The sequence below is a fragment of the Dreissena polymorpha genome, chromosome 6 (genome assembly GCF_020536995.1).
Source record: "Dreissena polymorpha isolate Duluth1 chromosome 6, UMN_Dpol_1.0, whole genome shotgun sequence".
Taxonomy (NCBI): domain Eukaryota; kingdom Metazoa; phylum Mollusca; class Bivalvia; order Myida; family Dreissenidae; genus Dreissena; species Dreissena polymorpha.
This window is the reverse complement of record NC_068360.1, coordinates 40,419,289-40,445,018: the sequence shown is the minus strand read 5'-3', so window position 1 is coordinate 40,445,018 and position 25,730 is coordinate 40,419,289. Positions and strand designations below refer to the sequence as shown.

General features: G+C 37.4%; 1 protein-coding gene across 5 annotated transcripts in view; it reads left to right on the top strand.

The window, feature by feature from the left end:
• LOC127834955 (ATP-dependent RNA helicase DDX3X-like) overlaps nucleotides 1–25,730 on the top strand; it is a 32,198-nt gene continuing 6,468 nt past the window's right edge. Inside the window, exons 1-15 of one of the 5 annotated variants that reach the window (XM_052361104.1) lie at nucleotides 1–137; nucleotides 6,127–6,178; nucleotides 6,555–6,644; nucleotides 7,090–7,170; nucleotides 7,377–7,659; nucleotides 10,044–10,274; nucleotides 10,547–10,646; nucleotides 16,412–16,547; nucleotides 18,255–18,453; nucleotides 18,997–19,146; nucleotides 20,399–20,543; nucleotides 21,242–21,386; nucleotides 22,317–22,498; nucleotides 23,068–23,185; nucleotides 24,322–24,484. In XM_052361104.1, the coding sequence (XP_052217064.1) occupies nucleotides 93–137; nucleotides 6,127–6,178; nucleotides 6,555–6,644; nucleotides 7,090–7,170; nucleotides 7,377–7,659; nucleotides 10,044–10,274; nucleotides 10,547–10,646; nucleotides 16,412–16,547; nucleotides 18,255–18,453; nucleotides 18,997–19,146; nucleotides 20,399–20,543; nucleotides 21,242–21,386; nucleotides 22,317–22,498; nucleotides 23,068–23,185; nucleotides 24,322–24,484 (2,120 nt within the window). In that variant the 5' untranslated portion in view covers nucleotides 1–92. Of the gene's footprint in view, nucleotides 138–6,126; nucleotides 6,179–6,554; nucleotides 6,645–7,089; nucleotides 7,171–7,376; nucleotides 7,660–10,043; nucleotides 10,275–10,546; nucleotides 10,647–16,411; nucleotides 16,548–18,254; nucleotides 18,454–18,996; nucleotides 19,147–20,398; nucleotides 20,544–21,241; nucleotides 21,396–22,280; nucleotides 22,499–23,067; nucleotides 23,186–24,321; nucleotides 24,485–25,730 lie in introns of all 5 variants that reach the window. The other 4 variants (XM_052361102.1, XM_052361103.1, XM_052361101.1 and 1 more) reach the window with 4 other exon arrangements.

Genomic DNA, 25,730 nt, shown 5'->3' with positions numbered 1-25,730 from the left:
TGTACGCATGCGCATTCTTTGTCAATGACCGGAGATTTTCATCGGAACTCCATTTTGCGTTACACCAAGACAATTTCTATTTTACGTATACTATGCCTGTTGATCAACATCAAAATGGCCAGGGTCTAGAACAGCAGGTTTGTTTGTACAACGCCGGATGTTTGATCTCAACATAGCAATACATGACAACTACAAATTTTCAAAAGCCGCGTGCTTTTGTCTAGAAATCCAAGATGGCTGCGTTATCGACCAGAAAACAGAATTTTGAAAATGATCTTGAACATTCAATATTGCATTTGACATGTGATTTGCATAATATGATTATAGGTGCTACCTAATTTACGGCGAAAGCTTTTTAAGTTTTTTTGATAACCATGTATTTTTAATAAATATATGGACATGATTGTGTTCAAAATATTTTAATTGTTGCAATAATAAAGTAATGCATCCAAAAAAACGAGTTACATGTTCCAAGCTTAAGACTCTATTTTTATTTTTTTCTAGCCACATGAATTTATAGCTGGTTCGGTGTCTGGTATAGTGGATGGGGTGTCTGCTAACTGGCTTAGTCACTGGGAGGTCTCTGTATTGATCCCTTTAGTGGGAGCATTCTTTAGATAACCCTAAAGACATACTATGGCGTACCATTTGGGTTGAAAGTCAAGAAGACCTACAAGTTAAAGAGAGAAATGTACGTCAAAGTACAATAATTGTATGTCGACATAAATATAAAATACACTTCGAAGTATATATTTGTTCTTCGACATACATGTTTGTACTTCTACCTACACATTTTCTGAACAGCCAATCAAAACACTAGTCTCTTGAGCCGCTTTTCCTTCAGATTTATTCATTATAAATGTTTAAAATCTCTTTTTTTAATTGAGGACAAAATGAATAAAAATATCAGAATGGCAAAAAAACAACACATAGAAGTTTCAAGTATTTGATGCATTGAAATAGATGATATACAAATTTGAAGAAGATTCAATTGTTACCTTTTTAAAATTAAAAGTATTCAGCGTATTGTGAGTATTTTTTGATCATGCGGGGCGGAGTATCCCGACCGTCCAGCGCATAGCTGTGTAGGAAATTCCCAATAGTAACCAAACAGTTACCAAGCATTAACGGGATAAATAATGTATTATAACCTCACCGCAGGGATGGAAATTAGTGCTTGCCCGTGAGCCTGGGGCAAGTAAATTTTAGCCTGGGCAACTAAAATTCAAAAGTTGGTAGTCCAGCCGGGCAACTAGCTTTTTTAAGCTTGAAACATTCAAGTACAATTAAACATTTAATAAAATTGGCGACTGTTGATAAATAATTTTAATAATATTTATTCATAAAGGCCAAGGAAATTATTCAACTCAGACTCATATTAAGACATTATACACAAAAAGAGTGTAATGTAAGCAATTTTGTTCAGTTATCTTTTATTTAAAGAAAGTATTAGATACACATGACCATACATGTACATTGTACTGAGCTCGTTAGTCTTTAGCTGGGCAACCAAAATAATAAAGATTGTAAAACTTTAGTTTTCATCCCTGCACCGTTGGTCGTATTTTGTGATAACCATAACTTGCATAAGTCAGAGGTTAATTCCGCCACACCAGGTCAATAAATACGCACAATATCTGTGAGTTAGCGGTCGATAGTCGCATAATTTGGTATAAATTATAATAATAATAATGTTTAATAAATACGCACAATATCTATTAGCAAGCGGTCGATAGTCGCATAATTAAGTATAAATAATAATGTTCAATGTCAAATGTCTCTAAAAGCAACAGACGTAAGGTGTCTTCTGATTGGATAACACTCAAGGGTCGGTGAAAATTGTACGTCGAAGTACATTTCTCGTTCTACCTAGTAGGTCTTGTAGACTTTCGACGTCATGGTACCTCATATAGACACAAAGTACTGGTCCTACCCAGAACAGTTTGTTTCATCAAATGTCTCAATTCAGATTGACAGCTTGCTAAAGCAGTTGCATTAAGCATACAGTACACTAAGCCGGGGCGTGTCCTGTTTGTTACAATTCCATTAGTTTGTTTCCTTGATTCAAATATGATTCATGTCATGATTTAACATAATCAAAATCATGTGATGTGTCATTTCAATTTTGATTGACAAATTTGGCAGGATTTTTTTTAATCCAACAAGTTTTAGGCTGTCAAATAACACACACTATGTATTGAAAGCCATACCTGGAGCTTTCGTCTGAATATCACTGGCTTCATCAGAAGAATGATTTCTATTGTTGGGAAATGTTAAGACCACTAATTGCCTTCTTATTTATTATCAATGTATAATTATGTGTAACAGCATAACAACATACTTGTTTCGCAATTAAAATATTTAATAAATACAGGTATCTTGCAGGTTTCTAATTTTCTTTCGCAAACTATAGTTTAAATTTTGTCGCCACTAAAAAACTAGCCATTTCGTTGCAATTCTAAAATCACAGTCTAAACTGCATACACGTAGCTCTATAGTTACAATTTGAATGCAAATATTAGAATGCATCATGTTATATCATCCATATTTTTTATATTTAAACATTCAAATAACACATTACACAGTACATTTATAAAAAGGTATGTGGTATTGTGTGGAGATACAAAACACTTCACATCATTTATTTGCACATAAAATAACAGTTACAAAATAAGTAAAACTAAAACACTGTCATCAACCTACATTTCAAGAATATTTACATATATGAAATTAGAAAGTGGTGTTATTGTATTACCTTTTACAAAATTAACATTGCTGGTTCTGTACTAGACATAAACCATATATCATGGATTAACAAGTAACAACCAATTTATTAATTACACAATAGAACGGAAATCATATTAATTGCATTATGCATTTACTAAACAAGCTATTTGCTACTGTTTAGAATTACACTATCTTACTAAAAATTATCACAGGTACTTAGTGCTTTAACATACTTGTGGTAAGTTTTGTATTACTAGTTTGACAATTATCGGCAGACACTTGTCGATATACAGACAAAATTTGCATGGGAACTTTCATATTTTTTTCAGCATAATTGCCTTCAAATTGTTAATTTAACAACCCTTTGACATTGTTTGCACATCTGATCTATTATTCCATAGCTGATTTTTGTTTATAGATGGACATATATAGACGTTTCAAAGTTCTATAAAAGTTCACACATGTTCCATCCAAGTAAACAAACAGAACCAATAAAGATCACCACAGATGATAACTGTGTGTATAGCTTGGAAATTTTGATAGTTCAGGAATCCCTCCTTTGTTGATTTCTGTGAACCAAAACTGTCAGTTTTTGCTGGATAGAATGGCTTGTATTAAGCCCAGCTCTTGCCATGGCAGAACAGCTTCTAAAAACGGAAAACCAACAAATATCTTAAAATTTGATCAATAATACAGACAATTTATAAATGTCTTGTTTTTTGTTGATTTCGAATCTGGAAGATTTTTTACGTAAGATTGTGGTACGAAAATCCAACGGTATCGGATTTTGTGGTTTTAGGCCTAAACTAATTATAGTAATATGTAACCTTTCGGATATTGGTAAAGTGCGAGCAGACAAGGTGTAAATACGTTAAAAATTAAAGCTAAAAGACTAAAAAGTTAGATCGGAATATCTTTAAAATTTGTGAATAAATGTGTTTCTGGTGGATAACACCGACAACTTACCAGAATATTGCTCATGATCACACGTAAAACTTCTTTCTGAGAGCGAATGGAAAATGCGTCACAAATTCTGACAAATAAACAGTAGGGTGTCGTTATTGAAATACCGCGAGAATACTGGAAGAATAGAGATGCCAACTATAATGTTTAAAACAAATATTTTTTTAACAAGCGTTTGTGATTTGTCAGGATAATAATAACAATAAGATATCGAAAAGATCAAAGCAAATAAATTCAACAGAAATCTGAGATTCGGCAATATATTAAAGACGGTTTATGTTCCCCTAAATTGTGTTTGGTAAAGACTGTCACTATATGTAGTGAACCAGTCTTCGGCTTATACCCACTGAAGGAGAACATTCAGGGGAGATAATTGAGAAATGACTTAATTCTGGAACGGTTGCGAAGAAAAACAAATAATGCAAGAATATTTAGTGCAATTCGCTACACAATTATGATGTCATTTATATATTTTTTCCTGAGGTATGTATTTACATGTGATTTAGCATATGTCAAAGTGTTTTTGATTTGTTCAAGGTCATAAAAAGTATCGCGAAAATATATGTCGCGTGGCAAATTTTTTTGAGACGCATCCCTATATGGTATTTTTATGTAATTTTATGGTCTAAATTTCCATATGTATGAACAGTCAACGCCGGCTTCGCGGGCTTTTGACCGTATAAATAGCTTTATTGATACGTTAATATAAAGATTTTATTAGATATGGCCTTATTTTTCTTCTGAAATAAAGGGTCTATTGGCTTGCAGCATTTTACGTTCACATTGAAACCAACATGAACATGTTCGGTCTGTCAAGTCTTCAACGTGTGATTGAACCTGGGTCTCCAGAGTGGTAACTAGACATGCTAACCCTGTTGTTAATGAGCTAGACCAACAGCAGGGCTGTTGGAAGTGACCTTATTTCACTACAGTTTCCCTCTCTTAATGTTTCAAGGCCCAGACATGCCCGATACTTCTTCTACCCATAAAGTGCGGGGCTCCTCTGGAGCATCGACGCATTGTGACTATACAACATTATGATTCATGTATTGCGACCACATGGCTACCCCAGAAACCATTATACAAGCTCAAACCAATTTCCGCCTTTACAGTTCTCCTTGCCTCTGCCATTTAGGTGAAAAATCCTGAGCTTCAATGGGGGTTTATACCAGAGTAGTAGTCACAACCATGTGGCCCAACAGCAATGCTTGTCCTCTGGTACCAAAGTTTGCTCACTCAAGAAAGATGTAGTTCTCTGCTGGTTCTGAGAAAGAGTTTGCAATAATTTATTCAGCGTCAAGTTACAAGCACTAATCCCTGTACACTCTGCTCTGACATACCAGGACTCTAGCAGTTTGTCCAAGTGTTTTAGTTAACACCTATTTAATCACAGGTACTTGAATTTTTTTTTTTGTCCTTACATATATAATAAGAGTAAAGGTATCCAACGACGATTTCACAGGTGTATTGAATACAGGGGTTATTTTTGGGTTGTGGGGGAAGGGGCCTTTAGCCCTTATGTGGGGGAATTGTTACGCGGGATTTTCCACTTTGGGGAAAAATTGTGCGCGTAGGAATTTTCGCGGTGTTCCCCTTTTTGGGGGATTTGTTTACATACTCTCTCATTATTACAATACATGTGTACATGTTTGCACTATATTCATTTTTTTTCATAATTTATTACGTTTGGCAAGATTAAATTGAAATAGAATTGAGATATTATAATTATGAGACCCATCTTTCTATTACCAAAAAAAAAATTTTTTTTTGGGGGGGGGGGGGAATTTTTGGTTCTGAAAGGGGAAAAAAAACAGCCTAGTTTGGTGGGGGAAGACGCCAATATTCGGCCTCTGTTATATAAGGTAAAAAACCCCTGGAATAACACAATGCAACAGCATAAACGATCAAACAATGCACACATATGTCGTTGTGGTTGCCAGCAGGAAGGGTCCATCTATGATAAAACACCTTTTATTTGATGAAAATCGTCCAAGTATGTCCAAAACAGCCAAAAGTTTCACAAATAGCACCCCAAAATGAAAGTGTGTAATTCCGGACGTCCAGCTGTCAGTAATTAATGAAGGCGATTTCGGTAAGGAGAGACTTACTTCAAACGTAAAATACCATAAAAGCAGAAAGTGTCGTCCCTGATAAGCCTGTGTGGACTGCACAGGCTAATCTGGGACGAAACTATGCACATGCTTTAAACCCCATTTTCACAGAACAAGACTAAATAGATTTAGTCCTTTCCATTACAGTGCTCCCAGGAAGCATTAGGCTAAGTGATAACTTTGATTGACCAATTAGAAAATGTCACCAGGCTGGTCCAGCTTTTCACCATGCACCGTTTTAGCTGCATCCTGTATCTTTGATGATCCTTAATCTTTCTAAAAAACTGTCAATACAGAATATGTTTATTATCTTTCGTTTTTCCAGTTTGCTGGTCTAGATATCAACCGTGGTGGAGGTGGAAGGGGTAGGGAAGACTGTAAGTTCAATTGAATGTATTTTCTCGCTTGTTTTAAAATCTGCAAAAATTGTATTCCCAGTGTTTTTTTACTAACTGAAGTACCTTTATGAGATATATCAGTGTTCTGACATGCTGCAAAATAGAAATTTTATTGCATAATTTTCACAGATATTGCATGAAATAGGGTCTTGTAGTTACAACAGCCTTGATCTATTTAGCATATACGTACTTTTTCATGAAAAGCTGAAGCTAGTTATTTGAAATTTGGTGTTCACAGTGGACACTCCCAAAATGTCAAAGTATGAGACATCAAATTAAAAATGTCAGTGGTATCACTGAAAGCATAATGTGAGTGCTACTATAGCTATATTCCTGTACCAATATGATGTTACAGATAACCAGGGTGGCAGTAGCTATGTGCCCCCACACATGAGGAATAGGGGTGGGGTAAACAGTGCCCCTCCCCAGGGACGAGACAGCAGAGGTATGCCCTGGCTATTGAATTTCTCGGCTGCAAGCTTTAGCAATACTCTTGATTCACAGTTTTAATTTTTGGTCCTATTAATAGACTAAATCAAAATTATAAACAAATGGAAACTACATCTGTGTATGTTATTCAAACAAAATGATATGCTCATTTATCAGAAGGCTTTGATGTTTTTGGGGCATAATCATTTTTTAGTTGGTAAAAAAACAGCTGATTAGTAAGGGATTTTTCCTCTGGACCTAACTTAATTTTTTTTTATTTTAGAAATTGAAAATCATCTTTGTGTGTTATTCAAATAAAATGATATGCCCATTTACCAGAAAATAATGTATTTGAGGCAAAATCATTTGGTAAAAAATCAGTGGAATATTAGCGTATTTCTCCTCACTTAGTTAAACTTCAAGTTTTTTAGATTTGTTGGTAACGTTGCATTGCTTTTCAGAGGGTGGAGGTTACAATAATTACAACCAGGGTGGTGGAGGTTACCGCGGTGGTGGTGGCGGAAGCTACAACAACTACCAAGGTGTGATCATCTTGTTAAAATGAATACATTTTGACAAAAAAATGAAAATTGTGATCCCGTTTTATTTCATTATCTGAATGAAAATACTCCACTTCGAAGACTTTGTAGTGTTATAAGATCAACTCTACAGCGGTCTCAGTTTTAAAGTGAAAAATGGAAATATCTGAAGACAGGATTTAAAACAATTCATTGTTATCTTATTTCAGGAGGTGGTTTCAGTGATCGTGGAGGTTACCAGGGCCGTGGTGGTTACAGTGGCGGGAATGACCGTGGTGGGTTTCAAAATCGCGGCGGTGGGAACGACCGCGGTGGTTATCAGAATCGTGGCGCATACAACAGCGGTGGTAATGGTGGTGCAGGATTTGAGAGGCGCAATGATGGAGGTGGCTTTCAGAATGCTGGTGGCAGAGGGGGGTACAACGATCGCGGGGGCAGGGGTGGATACAATAATTATGGGAATCGAGGGGGATTCAATCAAGGGCCACCTAGGTGTGTATGATTTACTGGAAGTTGTATTATTGTCTCCTACCGGTTTCACCGGAATGGACTTAGGTTTGCGCTCTGTGAGTCTGTCTGTCACACTTTTCTGGATCCTGCGATAACTTTAAAAGTTCTTAATATTTTTTCATGAAACTTGCAACATATATAGATGGCAATATGGACATTTTGCTCGTCATTTCATTTCGTTCCTACGTCAAATATTGTGGTTGCTATGGCAACCCCCCAAAAAATAATCTGAAAATGGAATTTCTGACAATGGTGGAGCCGGTAGGGGACCATATTGCTTGACAATAGCCTTGTTTATACTAGTATAAATGTGTTTTAAGAAACACATTTATCACTTATAATTATGACATATTTATTTTAAAAGAACTGAGGAAATGAAGCACTCAAAAAATCTTAATTATACCCCCACAAACGAAGTTTAGGGGGTATATAAAAGTGAACTTTTCTGTCGGTCTGTCTGTCGGTCCGTCTGTATTAAATTAAGTGTCCACTCTCTAATACAAGGTGTTTTCATTCGATCTTCACCAAACTTGGTCAGATATTGTATCTAGATGATGTCTAGGTCAAGTTCGAATATGGTGTCGTGCCGGGTCAAAAACTAGGTCACTTGGTCACTTAGTGCCAGGGGTTTTTTTTAGAAAAAGGGGAAGACGCTGGACGCTGGGTGAAAGGGGCAAAAAATAAAAACTGTTCATTTCAATGTCTATAACTCACCTACAGACTTCAGGTTTTTTTAGAAAAAGAGGCATGTCTCTGACCTTTTTGTTCTTAAACACATGAACAAGTATGATATTAAAGTCAAATTCCAAAATAAAATTGCAGGTGTAGATCTAATTACGGGAAATGTTTTCAACTGGGGCCGGGGAACGATGTCAATATTATGATTTCAATTTCATGATGAATGGGTTGACGATCTAGATCTGCTACAGTATTGGAAGGGAAAGGTGCGGCAGCTGCCGATTGTCTACTTTCACTTTCACAATAATCCGACAGTATTAATCAATGTTGATTACATGTACCTTCGTATCCTGCTGGGTTTCAAAGGTTATTGATGATTCATTCTTAAAAAATGCGTCAACGCAATTAATATTTTCCGAGTCCGAACGTTTTATTTTGTTCGTGTATGAACGCCAATTGTGAGACTTTTTCTGTTTTAACGTTTATATCTTGGCTTTCACATAACCCGGATGAAAACTCGACTGGTTTCCGGTAATTCATTGACGAAACACCCTTCTCGCGCAAGACCGGAATCCAGTAAAATAGTCACATGATTAATACGATTAGTTGCCCGGTTTTCATGACGTATTTTAAAAGCTGTATATAGAATCACTGGGATTCCCAGATATGAGTGTTCGTCGGGAGAGAGAGAGATCGTTGTACATGGTACAAATTGGATAAGTGTCGACTTCCCAAAAGAAAAAAAAATTTCTTTAAGGGTAAAATATTATATTTTGGTAAAAAAATATATTTTGGAGGGGAAATGGTATTTTTAGGGGAAAAATTCTGGTAGGGGAAGACGCCGAATATCGGCGTCACTTTCTTAGTAAAAAAAACCCCTGAGTGCGTTTTAAACATTGAGCATGGTGTCCTCTCTTTAATTCAAGTAGTTTTCATCTGAGCTTCACCAAACTTGGTCAGAAGTTGTATCTAGATGATGTCTAGGCCAAGTTCGAAAATCGGTCATGGCAGGTCAAAAACTAGATCACGGGGTCACTAAGTGCATTTTAAACATTGAGCATGGTGTCCGCTCTCTTATTCAAGTAGTTTCATCCGATCTTCACCACACTTGGTCAGAAGTTGTATCAAGATGATGTGTAGGTCAAGTTCAAACATGGGCCATGCTGGGTCAAAAACTAGGTCACAGGGTCTCTTAGTGCATTTTAAACATTGAGCATGGTGTCCGCTGTTTTTTGTGAATACAACGTGCAAAATATTCTGTGTCAATGCGGCATGTGGGGGTATTCGTCACGTCTGTGACAAAGCTCTAGTTTAATTTACTTTTTTTACACAGTCATATTCAGGGGGCAACAGAGTTTTTAAGCAAAATGTGCAGTAACAGTTTTTTATTTTCCATTAATGGGATTTACCAAAATGTTGATGTATGTTATGTTTTTCGAGAATCTCAACTTATTTACTCATACAAACATATTCATGTAAATGTTTAATGTTTAAGTGTACATGATTACTTTGATCTTAATTTATGATAAATTTCCAAAGTTTTAATGAGTATCATTAAGTCCATTTCAATTTCTTTACATGACTATAAGAATGCCATCAAAATCTCCTATTCATTCTATGCCATAATGATAGCCTCAATATTTTTCGTTCAGCTAAAATTACCCCAAAGTCATGTGTCCGGTATTCAGGTTTGACCAGCCTCCGCCCAACTTCATCGCCCCGCCCCCTCAGGCGGGTGGCCGCTGGGAAGGCCTGGTGAGCGAAGGAGACCAGAGGCCGACACGGCACTACCAGTCCGGGCAGAACTACGACGTGAACTCTCGCTGGGACAACCGGTCAGACAATGACCGCTACAGCGGTACAGAGACCACAAAGGAGAACTGGGCCGCTCCACTGCCAGCTAACCCTAGGATTGAAGAGTGAGTTGTCCTTCGTAGACATTTATTTTATCCACAGACTGCATCAACGGTATTACATCCCAATGGATAATCCTCATTGCCATCTAATCAAAGGATTTAAGAGTGGTTTCTCACATGCAGCTATTTGTCTATTTCTGAGAAAACGGGAGTTTAATCATGTGCTATAAGTATCATCCTGTTCTGCCATTCATTATGTATAGAACTGAGAGAACCGGGTTTAATCCAGTGTTCCCATATTGAGACCTAAATTCCCTGTTGCTGTGATGTTACAGGGAGCTGTTTGGCAGCAGCAACACTGGTATCAACTTTGACAAGTATGAAGACATCCCTGTGGATGCCACGGGCGAGGATTGCCCCAAACACATCGAGACTGTAAGTACCCTCAGAACTTGAGGCTTGTTTGTGCCAAGCTCCTCTTTAACCTTTTTATTGTCCCCTATCGGTTTCACCGGAGAGGACTTATGGTTTGCGTTCCGTCAGTCTGTCTGTCAGTCTGTCCGTCCCACTTTTCTGGATCCTGCGATAACTTTACAAGTTCTTAATATTTTTTCATGAAACATGGATAGATGGCAATATGGACATTATGCACGTCATTTCATTTTGTTCCTACGTCAAAAATTCTGGTTGCTATGGCAACGAATAAACTAGAAATACTGCTGAAAATGGTGGTTTTCAGGATCCTGCGATAACTTTAAAAGTTCTTAATATTTTTTCATGAAACTTGAAACATAGATAGATGGCAATATGGACATTATGCATGTCATTTAATTTTGTTCCTACGTCAAAAATTCTGGTTGCTATGGCAACAATGAAAAAAGAAAAGAAAAATTCTGACAATGGTGGAGCCGGTAGGAGACCACGGTAGGGGACCATATTGCTTGGCAATCTCTTGTTGCATCTATATTGCAATTGGGTACTTTTGATGCCTGCCTGACTATTATATATGAAATATATATAGTGGAGCTATTCTACTAACCCTGGCGTCGGCTTGAGCGTTAGGGTTAGCGTAAGCGTGCAAATGTTAAAGTTTTCGTAGCACCCCAAATATTTCATATGTCCCTTGACATATTGCTTTAATATTTTGCATACATCTTTACCAACATGACCCCAACCTATAAACAAGAGCAGACAACTGTATCAAGCATTTTGTTAGAATTATGGCCCTTTTTTCACTTAGAATATGCATATTATTGATAAATCTATGTTAAAGTTTGCGTACCACCTCAAATATTTTTAATGTCCATTGACATATTGCTTTCATATTTTGCAAACTTCTTTACCAACATGACCCCAATCTACAAACAAGAGCAGACAACTGTATCAAGCATTTTGTAAGAACTATGGCCCTTTTTCCATTATAATATGCATATTACTATAGTTACATTGCCAGAACTTCTTTATTTATGATCAGATTTTATTAATACTTTGACAAAACAACACTTACCTGAATACCACAATGGATTCCACAGGGATTTCAATAGATGCAGAATCCTGCGTTTTGACGCGAGCAAATTAAAAATGACTCATTTTTGACGCAACCCTTTTTCTGCTGTGCGTCATTTTGACGCGTCGAAAATTTGACCCGTGCGTCAGTCAGTTAACATCTTGAGTTCCATGGTAATAAATCTCGCTGTGCTCCTAATTGAAATCAATGTTTCAGTATTTGAAACTCGGTCTATAATCGAGGGAATACCCCGGGCGTTGTTTATCTTATCTCTTCCAATACACATGTCACCGTCTAAATAGTGCGTGCCCACTTACTGGGTATTTAGCAGCAGTGATTACGTGATAATTGATTGACCATCCGACAATTGCAGGTTTTTTGCAGACTTTTCAGACGGCACGGTTAAAGAAAGTCGGCAAAATTAATTAAAGTAAAAACCATATTGATCAAAGGTCTATTAATTACGTAGATCCAATAGTAGATCTAAGTCCAGCGAGTTTTGTCAGTTGTTAATCCGCTGATATTACGAGTAACACCCATCTTATATAAACTGGAATCACAGTTCATTTTTACACTAACAAGTAATTATACTACACATAAACATTGAGAAAACACATTTTTTCGATAAGATATAAATTATCCGAGTAGAATAAATTGCTGCGTTATGACCTTCGACATTGTAAATGGCGGACTTAACATTCAACCCGCGTTCAATTCAAAGCTGGCGATTCAAATTGCAAGTTATGGTGATTCAATAATGGAGAAAGCATTAACTGGATTTAACAAACATTTGATAAGGTTTGTTAAACCCGATAACAACAAGAAAAATTTGGATTATTAAAGTAAAACTACTACAGGTAAGGCATTCCAAAGTTTACATATTTCGGACGTTTATAGTATTCGGATAAACAGTAATAGATATACAAGATGTTCCATGCATTTAGATTGTGTTTTGTTAGAAAAGCTATCATAGGGATGATGATAATATAATGACGATAAATATGTGAAGAAAAGGTGCTACCGGCACATATCTTAAATTATTTAAATGTGTTAAAAGACTTAAATGTGTTATAATTATAAGGAAGTATATTTAATGTACCAATTCATTAAAATATGTTGTGTTATGTATTATGGTATTGTAATTTAATAAAGCAGTATAACTTTTTAAGATATTGTGTTATATTAGAGCATATTTTTATCTAAAAAATTGAATAATTCAGACAAAAACACAATTAACGCGCTTCAAAATTGACCCCAACATTTTTCAATTTGACTCCTCAAAATTTCAGTCCAGGGGTCATTGACTCCTGGTTTTTAAAATCTATTGAAATCCCTGGATTCCACCCAAACAATACCCCACGCCCCAACCCAGAATTCCTGCCCCTCCGCCCCCGCAAATTTTTATTTTTTATTTTTATTATTTTTATTTTTGAAAGATCATCTAATAAATGACCACACCCCACATTATCCCCCCCTCTCAATCCCCCTACTCCCCCCCCCCCCCCCCCCCCCCCCCAAATTTTTTTTTTTTATTTTTTGTTTTTTTTATTTTTGAAAGATCGTAATAAATTATTTAATATGAACAATTCCCCCACGATGGCTTATGTTATACTCAGGGTTTTCATTAGGAGGCGGCCGGCGGCCGATTTGACCGCCTCAAATGTTATTCAGGCCGGCTCAAATTCGGAAAGAAAATTTAAAAAAAAACATCGGCAAATTTTCACGACGATGACGAGATATTTAGTATTCGTTAATATACTAACTGTTTGAAACGGAAGTAAACAACCTTAACCGATATATGTTAACTGCTTCCTCATTGGTCGTATCGATATAATTGTCCAATCGCGGAGCGGGTAACGGGACTGTACGGCTTTGATTCAAGGTCACAAACTGTGACAAAGTCAACAATTGGATATGTCAAAAAAAAAGAAAAATAAACGACTTTTTTGTTTGTGTTTCGAGTAAGAACGATAGTTCGCTGTTGAAGTTATCTTGTTCCAGTTTTGTTAACGTTTATCATTTACCGGCACCTCCGGATAAATGCACTTTCCTGCTACACTTGCGTTTCGTTTTTTATTCGGTTTTCGACAGATTTCGTTGATGTTTGGTTTCTCCGCGGAGTTTTGATCCTCCGAGCGGAAAGTGGATTTATGTGTTACCACATTTTACAGGAGGGTGAGTCTTTCATTAGGATAAATGAAACTCTCGAGCCCAAACTCCCCTGATTTTTTCATCATTAAGGTCGGACTTAAATGCCTTAAATGCTAAATATATTGAATGGCACTGCAATGTTAAGCTATGTCCAAATTTGTATTTGAAAAAAATGGCCCAAAGAAGCTTCCTCAGCAAAATATTTAAATCCTAAGATTGCATCAGCTGGGGCAACCTATGCCCGATTTTTTTCCAAAAAAATGCCTACGTTAATCAAATAAAAACAATTATTCTCATGTCAACAGGCACACAATCTTTATAAACTGAATAATCAATTATTTCAGAAAAAGACAGTCATTGTGTACTCTTAACACAGTATTACTTATAAATGTTCAGGTATTTGCTCATAAAATGCTTCAGTATTATTGTTTTAATTATTGTGATGTTTATCAGCCTTTATTTTTCTTAAGGTAACTTACTCCTTTGGTAATATTATTTGAATTGCTAGTCACATACTCTTGATAAAATGGGATCGTGTTAAGTAGAGGTTAATTATATTGAATGTTATTGTTTGACAGGTGATAAAGATGTTTACAATTTGTACTGTTTCTTCTTATTTGCAATAACTACTTGTGGACTAGTCATTTAAATTGGTTTAGTTACAATGTATATATTTTGAAATGTCATTGTCATTATTGGAAGTTACAACTTATTAAAATGTTAAAATTTCCAGTGTTTGTTTAAGTCAGATTTTCATTAATACTGTAAAGAATACATGTTATGTACTGCACAGAAATTATACATTAAGCTAGGGCCCGGGCCGTTCGCCCCCGACGGGGACATTCCACCTCAGACCCATGCATCTACATGAAAATTTAAAGAAATAGATTGTGATATTTGCTAGCCAAAGTATTTTTTTTTCTGTTTTGAATCTCTTAAAAATACAGGTGTCTTAAAGCTCAGGAGAAGAGATTTCTTTGTTTCAAATAAGCTAAATTGCAGGTGCTTCCGGGGGCCTCTGGCCCCCTGAACCCCTGTCCAGGGTGTGCCCTGAACCCGCCGTGGGCCCTATCGGCACCCAGATTTTATTTTCAGGATTTCAAATTTGGGACATTGGCACCCCTGAGAGTTGATGTAACCTGAGGACTTAACAATTCACATTAATATCCTCTATTTTAACTGAGGAAAATCATGTAAAATATGTGTCAAAAATCGCTCAGAAGCCACGATTTGGCACCTTTATTTCAAAACATTTCCGGGGAGGCATGCACCCGGACTACCCTAGCAGGTTGGCCTCCTCAAATAACTCAAAAGCCTGCTACAAAGAATCCTAATGAAAACCCTGTATACTGTCAAGCGCTCGAATAGTCGAGCGTGCTGTCCTCTGACAGCTTTTCTTTATGTCCCCGGTAGGGTGGCATATAGCATTTGAAATGTCTGTCCGTTCAAAAACTTTAACATTGCCCATAACTTTTACAATATTGAAGATAGCAACTTGATATTTGGCATGCACGTATATCTCATGGAGCTGCTTATTTTGAGTGGTGAAAGGTCAAGGTCATCCTTCAAGGTCAAAGGTCAAAAAAACAAATCCAAGGGAAGAAACAAGCTTTAAAGGGAGATAATTTCTATTTTACATTTGGCATGTACATATAATTTTTACAAGGGAAGTAAAACATTTTAAAGGGATATACTCAAAAAAATTAATAAATCAATCAAAGCGGCGCAGTTGGGGGATTGTGTTTCTGGCAAACACATCTCTTGTTTCTAACTTAAGCAGAGTTTTGGCCCTTAAATAGCATAAAACAACATTGGTTACTTGTGTTATGTGTAACAATTGCTGCTGAAGTCTTCAAAATATGCATTTTGAAATAACGAGCCCGTTTGGCTTGTACATTTTTAACCAGTCAGAAATATTTTTTGTCCCAAAATGTTGAGGAAACAAACACAGAAATGTAGTATCTAATTGAAATAATGATGTAAGCATATTTTAATGGATTACTGTGTAAATGCAAAAAAGCCTCGAGTGTTTTTTTCCTCAAACAAGTAAACAAGTATTTTTTGCCGTTTTATACAGCTTATTACTTTTGTTTGATTTTTAAATGACACACACTTTTCAGCCATATCAGGGAAAAAGTGATCAGCGTTTATTTCGTATTCATTTTCGGTTTATATTTCGACTAAACTGGCTCTCAATTTTCTAAGCAGGAGCTGTACTTTTGTAGTCCCACTGAGAAATTTCATTGCCAGTGGTCATTGTTAAATTGCTATCGGTCTGGCTTGTATTTTCCACTAGCATTTATACAAACAATCTGGCTTACTTGGCATTACTGCTGTAAGCTCAGTTTGTAGGCTGTTGAACTACACATCGGCTGTTTGCGGGTTCAGAGTCTGCATGAGCATTGGTCAATAAATTATATCTATGGCAATTGTCTACCTACTGCAGACTCAAGTATGAGGAGGTTATGTCTACTACGATATCATTGACATACTGTTGTAAACAGAAAAAACAAGAGAAATAGAGTTATGTTCTCCCTTGCAGTTTGATGACACCGAGTTCGGTGAGATTATCCGTAACAACATCAAGCTTTCTCGCTACGCCAAGCCTACCCCTGTACAGAAGTACTCCATCCCCATTATCATGCATGACAGGGACCTGATGGCTTGTGCTCAGACCGGTATGTACAGTGATTTTTGAATTTTTTTTGCACAGAATTACAGCCACTTAAATGCTGCTTCCCAATTGCAAAAAGTTAAAAAAGGCTGTTTCCTAATGGCAAAAAGTAACATTTTTTCCCCCAAAATCTGTCTAAAATGTTCCCAAAAAATTTGCCAAATTTTTCCAATTAACTAAATAGTTTGTTTAGTTAGTTTATTACTCAGCAATTTGATATTGTAGCACTTAATGATATGAATTTTAGAAAGCAGTTAAACAATTTGTATAACTCATTATATAAATGGCATTATAGCAGTTGAACTGTCCGTCAGTCAGTCTGTCCGTCCATCCGAAAACTTTAACATTGCCCATAACTTGCAATATTGAAGATAGCAACTTGATATTTGGCATGCATGTGTATCTCATGGAGCTGCACATTTTTAGTGGTGAAAGGTCATCCTTCAAGGTCAAAGGTCAAATATATTGCTTCAAAGCGGCGCAGAAGGGGGCATCGTGTTTCTGACAAACACATCTCTTGTTCCTAATGTCATGGTCTATCGCGCGTTTGGCCCAATTTAAAAGGCACAAGCTGTTGAATATAAAGTGAAATAAATCACTGATGTAAGTAGTGGACTAGCTTTGACAGTTGACCAGAAGAGCGATGTTTTTCTCCACCTTTTGGTTATTTGCTGAAATGTATTGGATGATATGCAATGTGTTTTTATCCATTTCACTAGTCCTGGAATATGATCTTTACATTTCAATATAAATAGCATGAAGTAGCCTTTATGTCTAAAAAAAATTCTTTAAAAGTCACCTATTATTGTCCCCTACCGGTGAAACCGGAGAGGACTTACAGTTTGCGCTCCGTGTGTCTGTCGGTCTGTCCGTCACACTTTTCTGGATCCTGCGATAACTTTAAGTTCTTCATATTTTTTCATGAAACTTGAAACATAGATGGATGGCAATATGGAGAGTATGCACGTCATTTCATTTCGTTCCTACGTCAAGAATTCTGGTTGCTATGGCAACAAATATTTAAAAAAAAAGATAATAATAAATTTTGTACTGACAATGGTGGAGTTTTACCGGTAGGGGACAATATTGCTTGGCAATCTCTTGTTCTAAGCAACCCTTCATAAAATCTGAATGTCCTGAACAAAAACTGATCAGCGAAATGGTAATAACAACATTTAATGGTAAAATTCCAGAGAGTTTTCTAAACATCCTAACTGAATTTTAGGAAAACAAACTTCACCATGCGCCAAAGGCGGAGGGATATTGAATTAGCGTTTTCTGTCATTCCTTAGGTCTGTGTGTCACAAAATTAATTTTTGGCAGGAAATATCAGTGCAAAGAATTGCTTGTTTTGATTGGGAATATGACCCAATTTAGCTGTAACATCGGCCTAATATGCCCATGGTTTGGTTCTCAGTTTTTGTTTCTGAAAAATGAGGTAACTAACAAAATTGTAGTATTTGGAATATTTTTTGATAATTATATTATAAGAAAACAATACTATAAGGCTGAGCAGGTTTATAAACACATATGGTATTCCTAGGCTTGTTATTAAACCACCTTTTTAGTGCCCTTGTTGAATTATTTTGCATCGGACCTCCAAGCCATTTAATTTATTATTACCTAAATAACTTTCATTTAGCCATAACTTATTTCTAAAAGCTACCATTGATGAATTGCAACACATGTTGATTCTGTTTCTGGCTGCTAGGTTCCGGTAAGACTGCTGCCTTCCTGGTGCCCACCCTCAACAAGCTGTATGAGACCGGCCCCGGCGATGCCCCTGTTAGCGGGCTGCCCCAGGGCGGCAAGGTTGGGCGCAGGAAGCAGTTCCCCCTGGCCCTTGTTCTGGCCCCTACCAGAGAGCTAGCCTCTCAGATCTATGACGAGGCCAGAAAGTTTGCTTATCGGTATGTATTCCATACCTGCACTATGTTTGACCTCATTTCTGGGAAAAATGGGCTAAACGCTTGTGTGTGAAGTGACCTCCAAGATTAGTTTATGCAGTAAAATTAAGGCGGACTGCACAGGATAATCTGGGGAAACACTTAAAAACACACGTGCATTAAGCCCTGTTTTCCCAGAACAAGGCTCATCCCACCTCTAATGGATAGGCCAATGTGGCATTATTTTTGGAATATTAGATAAGATGGACAATGGTATTGCATGGAATTGAAAATCATGGGTAACATTAATTCAGGAGAAACTTGCAATGACTTGAACAATCGGATTAAGGGACTTAAAAACAATACATTGGGTAAAGTTTAACAAACATTAAAGGTGTAAAATGGGCGTGTCGGGGAGAATGCAAAATTTTGCTTGGCTCACTACCATTGCCTTTTTTTCAACCACTGATCATGTACATGTTAATTTGCTAAGTGAGTGTATTATGTATGGTAAAAAAATCCTGCTGAATGAGATCTAGACTGATGACTGTGTGTCCCATTGTGTAGGTCTCGTGTGCGCCCGTGTGTGGTGTACGGTGGTGCTGACATCGGCTCCCAGATGCGTGACCTTGACCGTGGCTGTCATCTGCTGGTAGCCACCCCGGGCCGGCTGGTGGACATGATGGAGAGAGGCAAGATAGGCCTGGACCACTGCAGGTCAGTAACATTGTGGCAGTGGGCTTGACTTGTAACATTTCAATAGTGTTTTGTTTAAGATTATTTTTTTTTAATTTTATCCCCACTCTTTTTTAAAAGCGTGGTGATATTGTGGTTATCTCCTCCGTCTGTCTGTCCGTCCGTCATGGCCACTATCTCCTCCTACACTATAAGCACCTAAACCTTGAAACTTGCACATAATGGTAGCTATGAGCATATGTGCGACCCTGCACTATTTGGAATTTTGATCTGACCCCTGGGTCAAAAGTTATGGGGGTTGGGGTGGGGCCGGGTCAGAGATTTTCACTCATTTTTTCAGGTTATTTTACATTAACTTCTTTATTTCTACACCGATTCACTTTAAATTGATACTGAACCTCTCTTATAACAATACGTTTAATCTCAACTATGCATGGCCCCATTACCAACCCTGGGACGCCCCGCCCACATAGACCACACCCACCCAAAATTGCCTTTTACTATAATTTCTTCATTTCTACACCCATTCACTTTAAATTGATACTGAACCTCTATTATGACAATACGGTCGATCTCAACTATGCATGGCCCCATTACCAATCTCAGGAGTGTGTTATATTCTCTTGGTTTTAATGAATAATATAAAAAGTTGAGCTTATATTGATGAGTGTGTTAACTATAATTAAAACTAGAAAAAAAAATGCTGGCATACATAACAATACTTTCCCTTTAATAGTCTTGGCTAGCTTTAATAGTAGAGAGCTGGAATACGATCAGGGAATTGTTGGTTCAATTGTGGCCTGGCCACATAAGTTGTGTGGGAATTGGTCATGAAATTATTTCAACGGCCATTTTCTCCCAACTTCTGATGCAACGCAGGCAGTTTTCTGTTACAGCTATAAAATATACTGGTCAACCAGCTTACTAAGGAAAATGTTAAATTGCTCAACTGACCACTGTTAAATGAAGCTCGCTCTGGGAACATGGGCTTTATGCAAATGGGTAAAGTGGTGGCCCAGATAAGCCTGTGCAGTCTGCACAGGCTAATCAGGAACAACTCTCCGCTGTAATGGTATTTTTGTTTAAAAGACGTCTTTAATAAGCAAAAAAATCTAGTTTATCAGAAAGTTTTGCTCCTTATTACTTTGCACAGGCTAATCTGGGACGATACTTTACGCAAATGCATTAAGCCCTGTTGACCCAGAGCAAGGCTCATTTGATATTGTTGAAAATGGCAAACAATCCACACACAAACAAACACGTTTACATTTAGGTTCCTCATTCTGGACGAGGCTGACCGCATGTTGGACATGGGGTTTGAGCCCCAGATCAGACGTATCGTGGAGAAGGACACCATGCCACCCACTGGGGAGCGCAGAACTATGATGTTCAGTGCCACCTTCCCCAAGGAAATACAGGTGAGAGATATGGAGAGAACACTTGGGTGGTATTATACAGAAGATTTTCTTGTACTCCACACCTGTGATTAAAAAATAGCAGTTGTCTGTTGGTGGTGGTATGCCCTTTTGAAGATTGGAAATTATTGCATAAATTAAAACAACAAGATTATTGTCCTTTGTTCACAGTTTACTCTCAATAACCTTTCTTCCCACTTAACATAGAACATTTTGTCTGTCAACATGACTCCGAATTATTGTTGTGCACATTGACTCTGAATAACTCTTTTCATCCCCCCGAAGGAGGGCATATAGTGCTCCGACCATCCCGTCAGTCTGTCTGTCTTTCCAACACACTTTGCATTTAGGTTTCGAAAAATACTCATAACTTCTATGTCACTTCAGATAGCAACTTGATGTTTGGCATGCATATGTATCTCATGGAACTGCACATTTTGAGTGATGAAAGGTCAAGGTCATCCTTCAATGTCAAATGTCAAATATATGGCTTCAAAGCGGCGCAGAAGGGGCATTGTGTTTCTGACAAACACATCTCTTGTTCTCACTTGATTGTGAATGACTCTTATATACACTTGTTTCTGAATTACCCTTGTTCACACTTGTTTATGATAACCCTTCTTCCAGCTTTGAACCTATTTATGTGACTGTTCCCCCCAGTTGTCTCACAGTATTACCAATATCTCCACTGTGTCATCCAGATCCTGGCCCGTGACTTCCTGGAGAACTACATCTTCCTGGCTGTGGGCCGCGTGGGCAGCACCAGCGAGAACATCACACAGAAGGTGGTCTGGGTGGAGGAGAACGAGAAGAGGTCCTTCCTGCTTGACCTGCTCAACGCTGCTGGTGAGGAAGGTGTATTGACATTTAATAATCTTATTCATTTAACGTTTACAAAGTTTGACTTTAGATTATGGTCAATAACAAAGATTGTTTCAATTAAGCATGGGGTTCAAAACTGGTCCCACCCCAATACACAGGACTGGTCCCACCCCAATACACAGGTGGGTGATCTAGGGCCATCTTAGTCCTCTTGTGTTGAATATACTAAATATCTCTGATAACCATTCAAGGATTTGCATGATATATATGTAAATTTCATTCAAAAGATGTTCAGACCTTGTGACAGTGTTTTTTAAAATGTTTTGGGGAATGCGACCAAGCCTATGGAATTGGGAACAGATCTCATTATTTTCACTAAAATTGAGGAATTGGTTAGTCTTTAAAATTAAGAATTCAATTGTTTTCAATTTTATATCTTCTAAAGTTTAACTTATACATCTGGATAGGGTAATTAAATAAAACTAAAAAATAATTTATTTATTTTTATTAATATATTTTTTTCAACCTTCAATTGTGAATTTTAGGCATGCATTCGTGAAAAATATACTTTTGGAAATTCTGCCCCAAATTTGATCCCCAAAATACAGTCATGGGACAATCAGACTTACTCTAAGTCCGGGTCGCCTTCAAGGTCAAACAATTCTAGGGTATGACTTAAAAAGACTTGGACACTCAATTCAAGTCCCAACAGTTTTAATATGATCTTCACCAAACATTAATTGAATTTGTCTTGGCCTTATATCTGCTGGGTAAACTTTAATGATCAGCTGAGTTTATTCAGAAACTGTCAAGATTTGCTCTTTATTTAGAAATAATTATTAATTTTGTCACATTGGTCTCGCAAAGGTCTGAAAATAGTTTAGGACTGTTTCATAACTTGTATATTGTTATCTTTAGACAAAGAATTACCAGGCGTATTGACTGTACCTACAGGCCCAGAGTCCCTAACACTGGTGTTTGTGGAGACCAAGAAAGGGGCTGATGCCCTTGAGGACTACCTGATATCTGAGGGCTACCCGGCAACCAGTATCCATGGCGACCGCTCACAGAGAGAGAGGGAGGAGGCACTGAAAATCTTCAGGAATGGGGAGAGGCCTATACTGGTGGCCACAGCTGTGAGTTGGAAAGAATGCGTTAGGAAGGCTGTGCCATTACCATTTTTAGTGTTTAAAGAGTTTCCTTATAATGTGTACAGCAAAAGAATGGTTCCTTGTGCATTTTCAATTAATTATAATTGTCCTGATCAGGCCTGAGAAAGAATTTGGGGCTTTGAACTTTTTTTTTATGATTTCATAACGAGAAAACTGACTTAGCTTTTTATTTTAACTTTTGTCATTTAAAAGTTTGTTGAATATTAACACCCCTGATTTGTTTTCAATAATTAAGGATATTCCAATTCTGTGACAGACCAAGCTATATATATAGTTAAAGCATCATTTACTCATCAGATTATGACTAAAAATGCCAAGTTGTTGTATCTTTTGTGAACAGCAGCAACAAATATTTGCAAAACTTATATTTCACTTGCATTGTGCAACTGCAGTCATGTATTAGTAGTGTTTGTTCATGCAAAGGTGGCAGCCTGTGGTCTGGACATACCCCATGTGCGACATGTTGCAAAACTTATATTTCACTTGCATTGTGCAACTGCAGTCATTTATTAGTAGTGTTTGTTCATGCAAAGGTGGCAGCCCGTGGTCTGGACATACCCCATGTGCGACATGTTGTGAACTTTGACCTGCCCAGTGACATTGAGGAGTACGTACACAGAATTGGACGTACAGGGCGTGTGGGAAACCTCGGTAAGCTGGCTTTGCTATTGCTTTCATAGATGGATAAATCTCCTGTTTGGAAATATCATAGTACTGTGAATTTTCAATCTGTAAAACTTTCTCTTTCAGGAAACATTGTAAAATACTTATGATATTAGCGCAACTTGTACTTATGATATTAGCGCAACTTTTCGCAGAAAAGAAAAGCTGCTCTACTGGCCCCAAGGTCTGCATTGGCTTAAGAATGGTATTTGAGCTAGGCTGAAGTTGGCTTAAGTTATATGGGTTATGAAAATGCTATTTTAGTTTCCAGTAAGCATTTATTATGCTCCCCGAAAATTTTCGGGGAGCATATAGTTGCCAGTTTGAAGTTCCTTCCGTACTTCCTTCCGTCACACTTTTGTTACCGTTTCTCATAGCACCTTCAATACTTTACCGATCTCTTTCATATTATGCATGTAGGTACCTTGCATGGACCTCTACCTTTTGATGAGATTTGAGGTCACTAGGGTCAAGGTCACCGAGGTTAATAATAGATTTTTCCGTCACTCTTTTGTTACAGTTTCTCATAGCAGCTTTAATATTTTACCGATCTCTTTCATATTTGGCATGTAGGTACCTTGCATGGACCTCTACCTTTTGATGAGGTTTCAGGTCAGTGGGGTCAAGGTCACAGAGGCTAATAATAGATTTTTTTAGGTGGTTATTAACACATAGATTGACAAAGCGCATCATCGGGGAGCATCCATCAGTTTCACTGATATTCTTGTTTGTACTCTTTGTCTATTTTTGTTGAATCAGAAATCACTTTCTTGAGTGAGCTAATCTTGTTGAGACTGTTCATAAAAAGTCATAAATCTTTTTATTGATCTTTTATAGAGCTCAATGTTATTTTGTAAGACACATAACTTGATTATGTAAGAGAGCTTTTTGAAACAGTGTTCGATGCCCTCAGAAGAATGTTCTTGAAATTTCCCCCCAAAGACACCCAAGTACTTGTTCTTACAAAGAAACATATTAAAGAGAATTTCAATAAGCCTTAGACTTTTGATGCAATTGAGCTTAAATATATATGTTTAAACTGAACAGTCAGCTGTATTTTCTCCTGTTTTGTATCCCCAGGTCTTGAACAGTCAGCTGTATTTTCTCCTGTTTTGTATGCCCAGGTCTTGCTACATCATTCTTCAACGAGAAGAACAAGAACATCACCCATGACCTGATGGTCCTGCTGAATGAGTCCCACCAGGAGGTGCCGTCCTGGCTCGAGTCCACTGCCTACGACGCCAGGCCCACGGCCAGCAGGAGCCGGGGAGGACCTTCAGGCAGGAGGTATGTAGGGCCTGGAGTATGGGCTGGCCTTTTCCAAGTCATTTTGGGAAGAACACAATTTTGGGTTTGGGATGTTTTTTTAGTCCACTGCATATGACGCTAGGCCCACAGCCAGCAGGTCTTGCGGGGGACCTTCAGGCAGGAGGTATGTAGAGCATATGGGAACCTCTCTTTTCAAATTCAAATTGTATAGTTCTAACAGACTGCAGGGAGTCAAAAAAGTAGACACTTTTAAATATATATACTGTATTACATATATAAATCAATTTTTTTACTATGTATTCTCGGACTCCATAGCTAGGAAAAGGTCTTAATTTTGTGCAGCAGATCACCAGATCTAAACGATTGATCTTTTGAGTTGTTACAGTAATCAATCAAATTTGTGACCCCTTGTCTTGCATAAATCTTGCAGCCCTCATTGAGTTAGAAAACACTGTATCACCTGTTCTCTTTGTATTCTTAAGCAAAAATATCACAGAAAGATACCCGGCAACAATTGGTTTGATTCTGAGTTTTATAAGTTCTCCCTCTTACTATATGTACTGACTGCAACAGGGAACCAAATAATACAATTTTGGATGGTCTTGTTTTTATGCCCCCTGTAGGGTGGCATATAGCAGTTGAACTGTCCGTCAGTGTGTCAGTCAGTCTGTCCGTCCGTCCGAAAACTTTAACATTGGCCATAACTTTTGTAATATTGAAGATAGCAACTTGATATTTGGATTGCATGTGTATCTCATGAAGCTGCACATTTTGAGTGTTGAAAGGTCAAGGTCATCCTTCAAGGTCAAAAGTTAAAAAAAAAATCCAAGGGAAGTAACAAGATTTAAAGGGAGATAATTTCTATTTTATATCATTTGGCTGGTACAGATCATTTTCACAAGGAAGTAATATTTTTTAAAAGGATATAATCTGAAACAAATTTTAAGGTCAGTGTTATCCTTCACGGTCAAAAGTCAAACAATACAATCCAAGGGAAGTAATAAGCTATAAAAGGGAGATCATTTCTTATCCTGCCAAATGATATATTGAAATTTTATTTCAAAGCGGCGCAATAGGGGGCATTGTGTTTCTGACAAACACATCTCTTGTTGATATGTTCAGTAATGTTGGCATACTTTTCGGATTCGCAAAAGTTTTGAAATTTTGAGCTTGCAATATATACGAATAAATCAGGGGATTGTATTTTTATTAATTCAGAGAAAATATTGAAGGAGTCTTACTGACTACCTTGACACAAAACCAA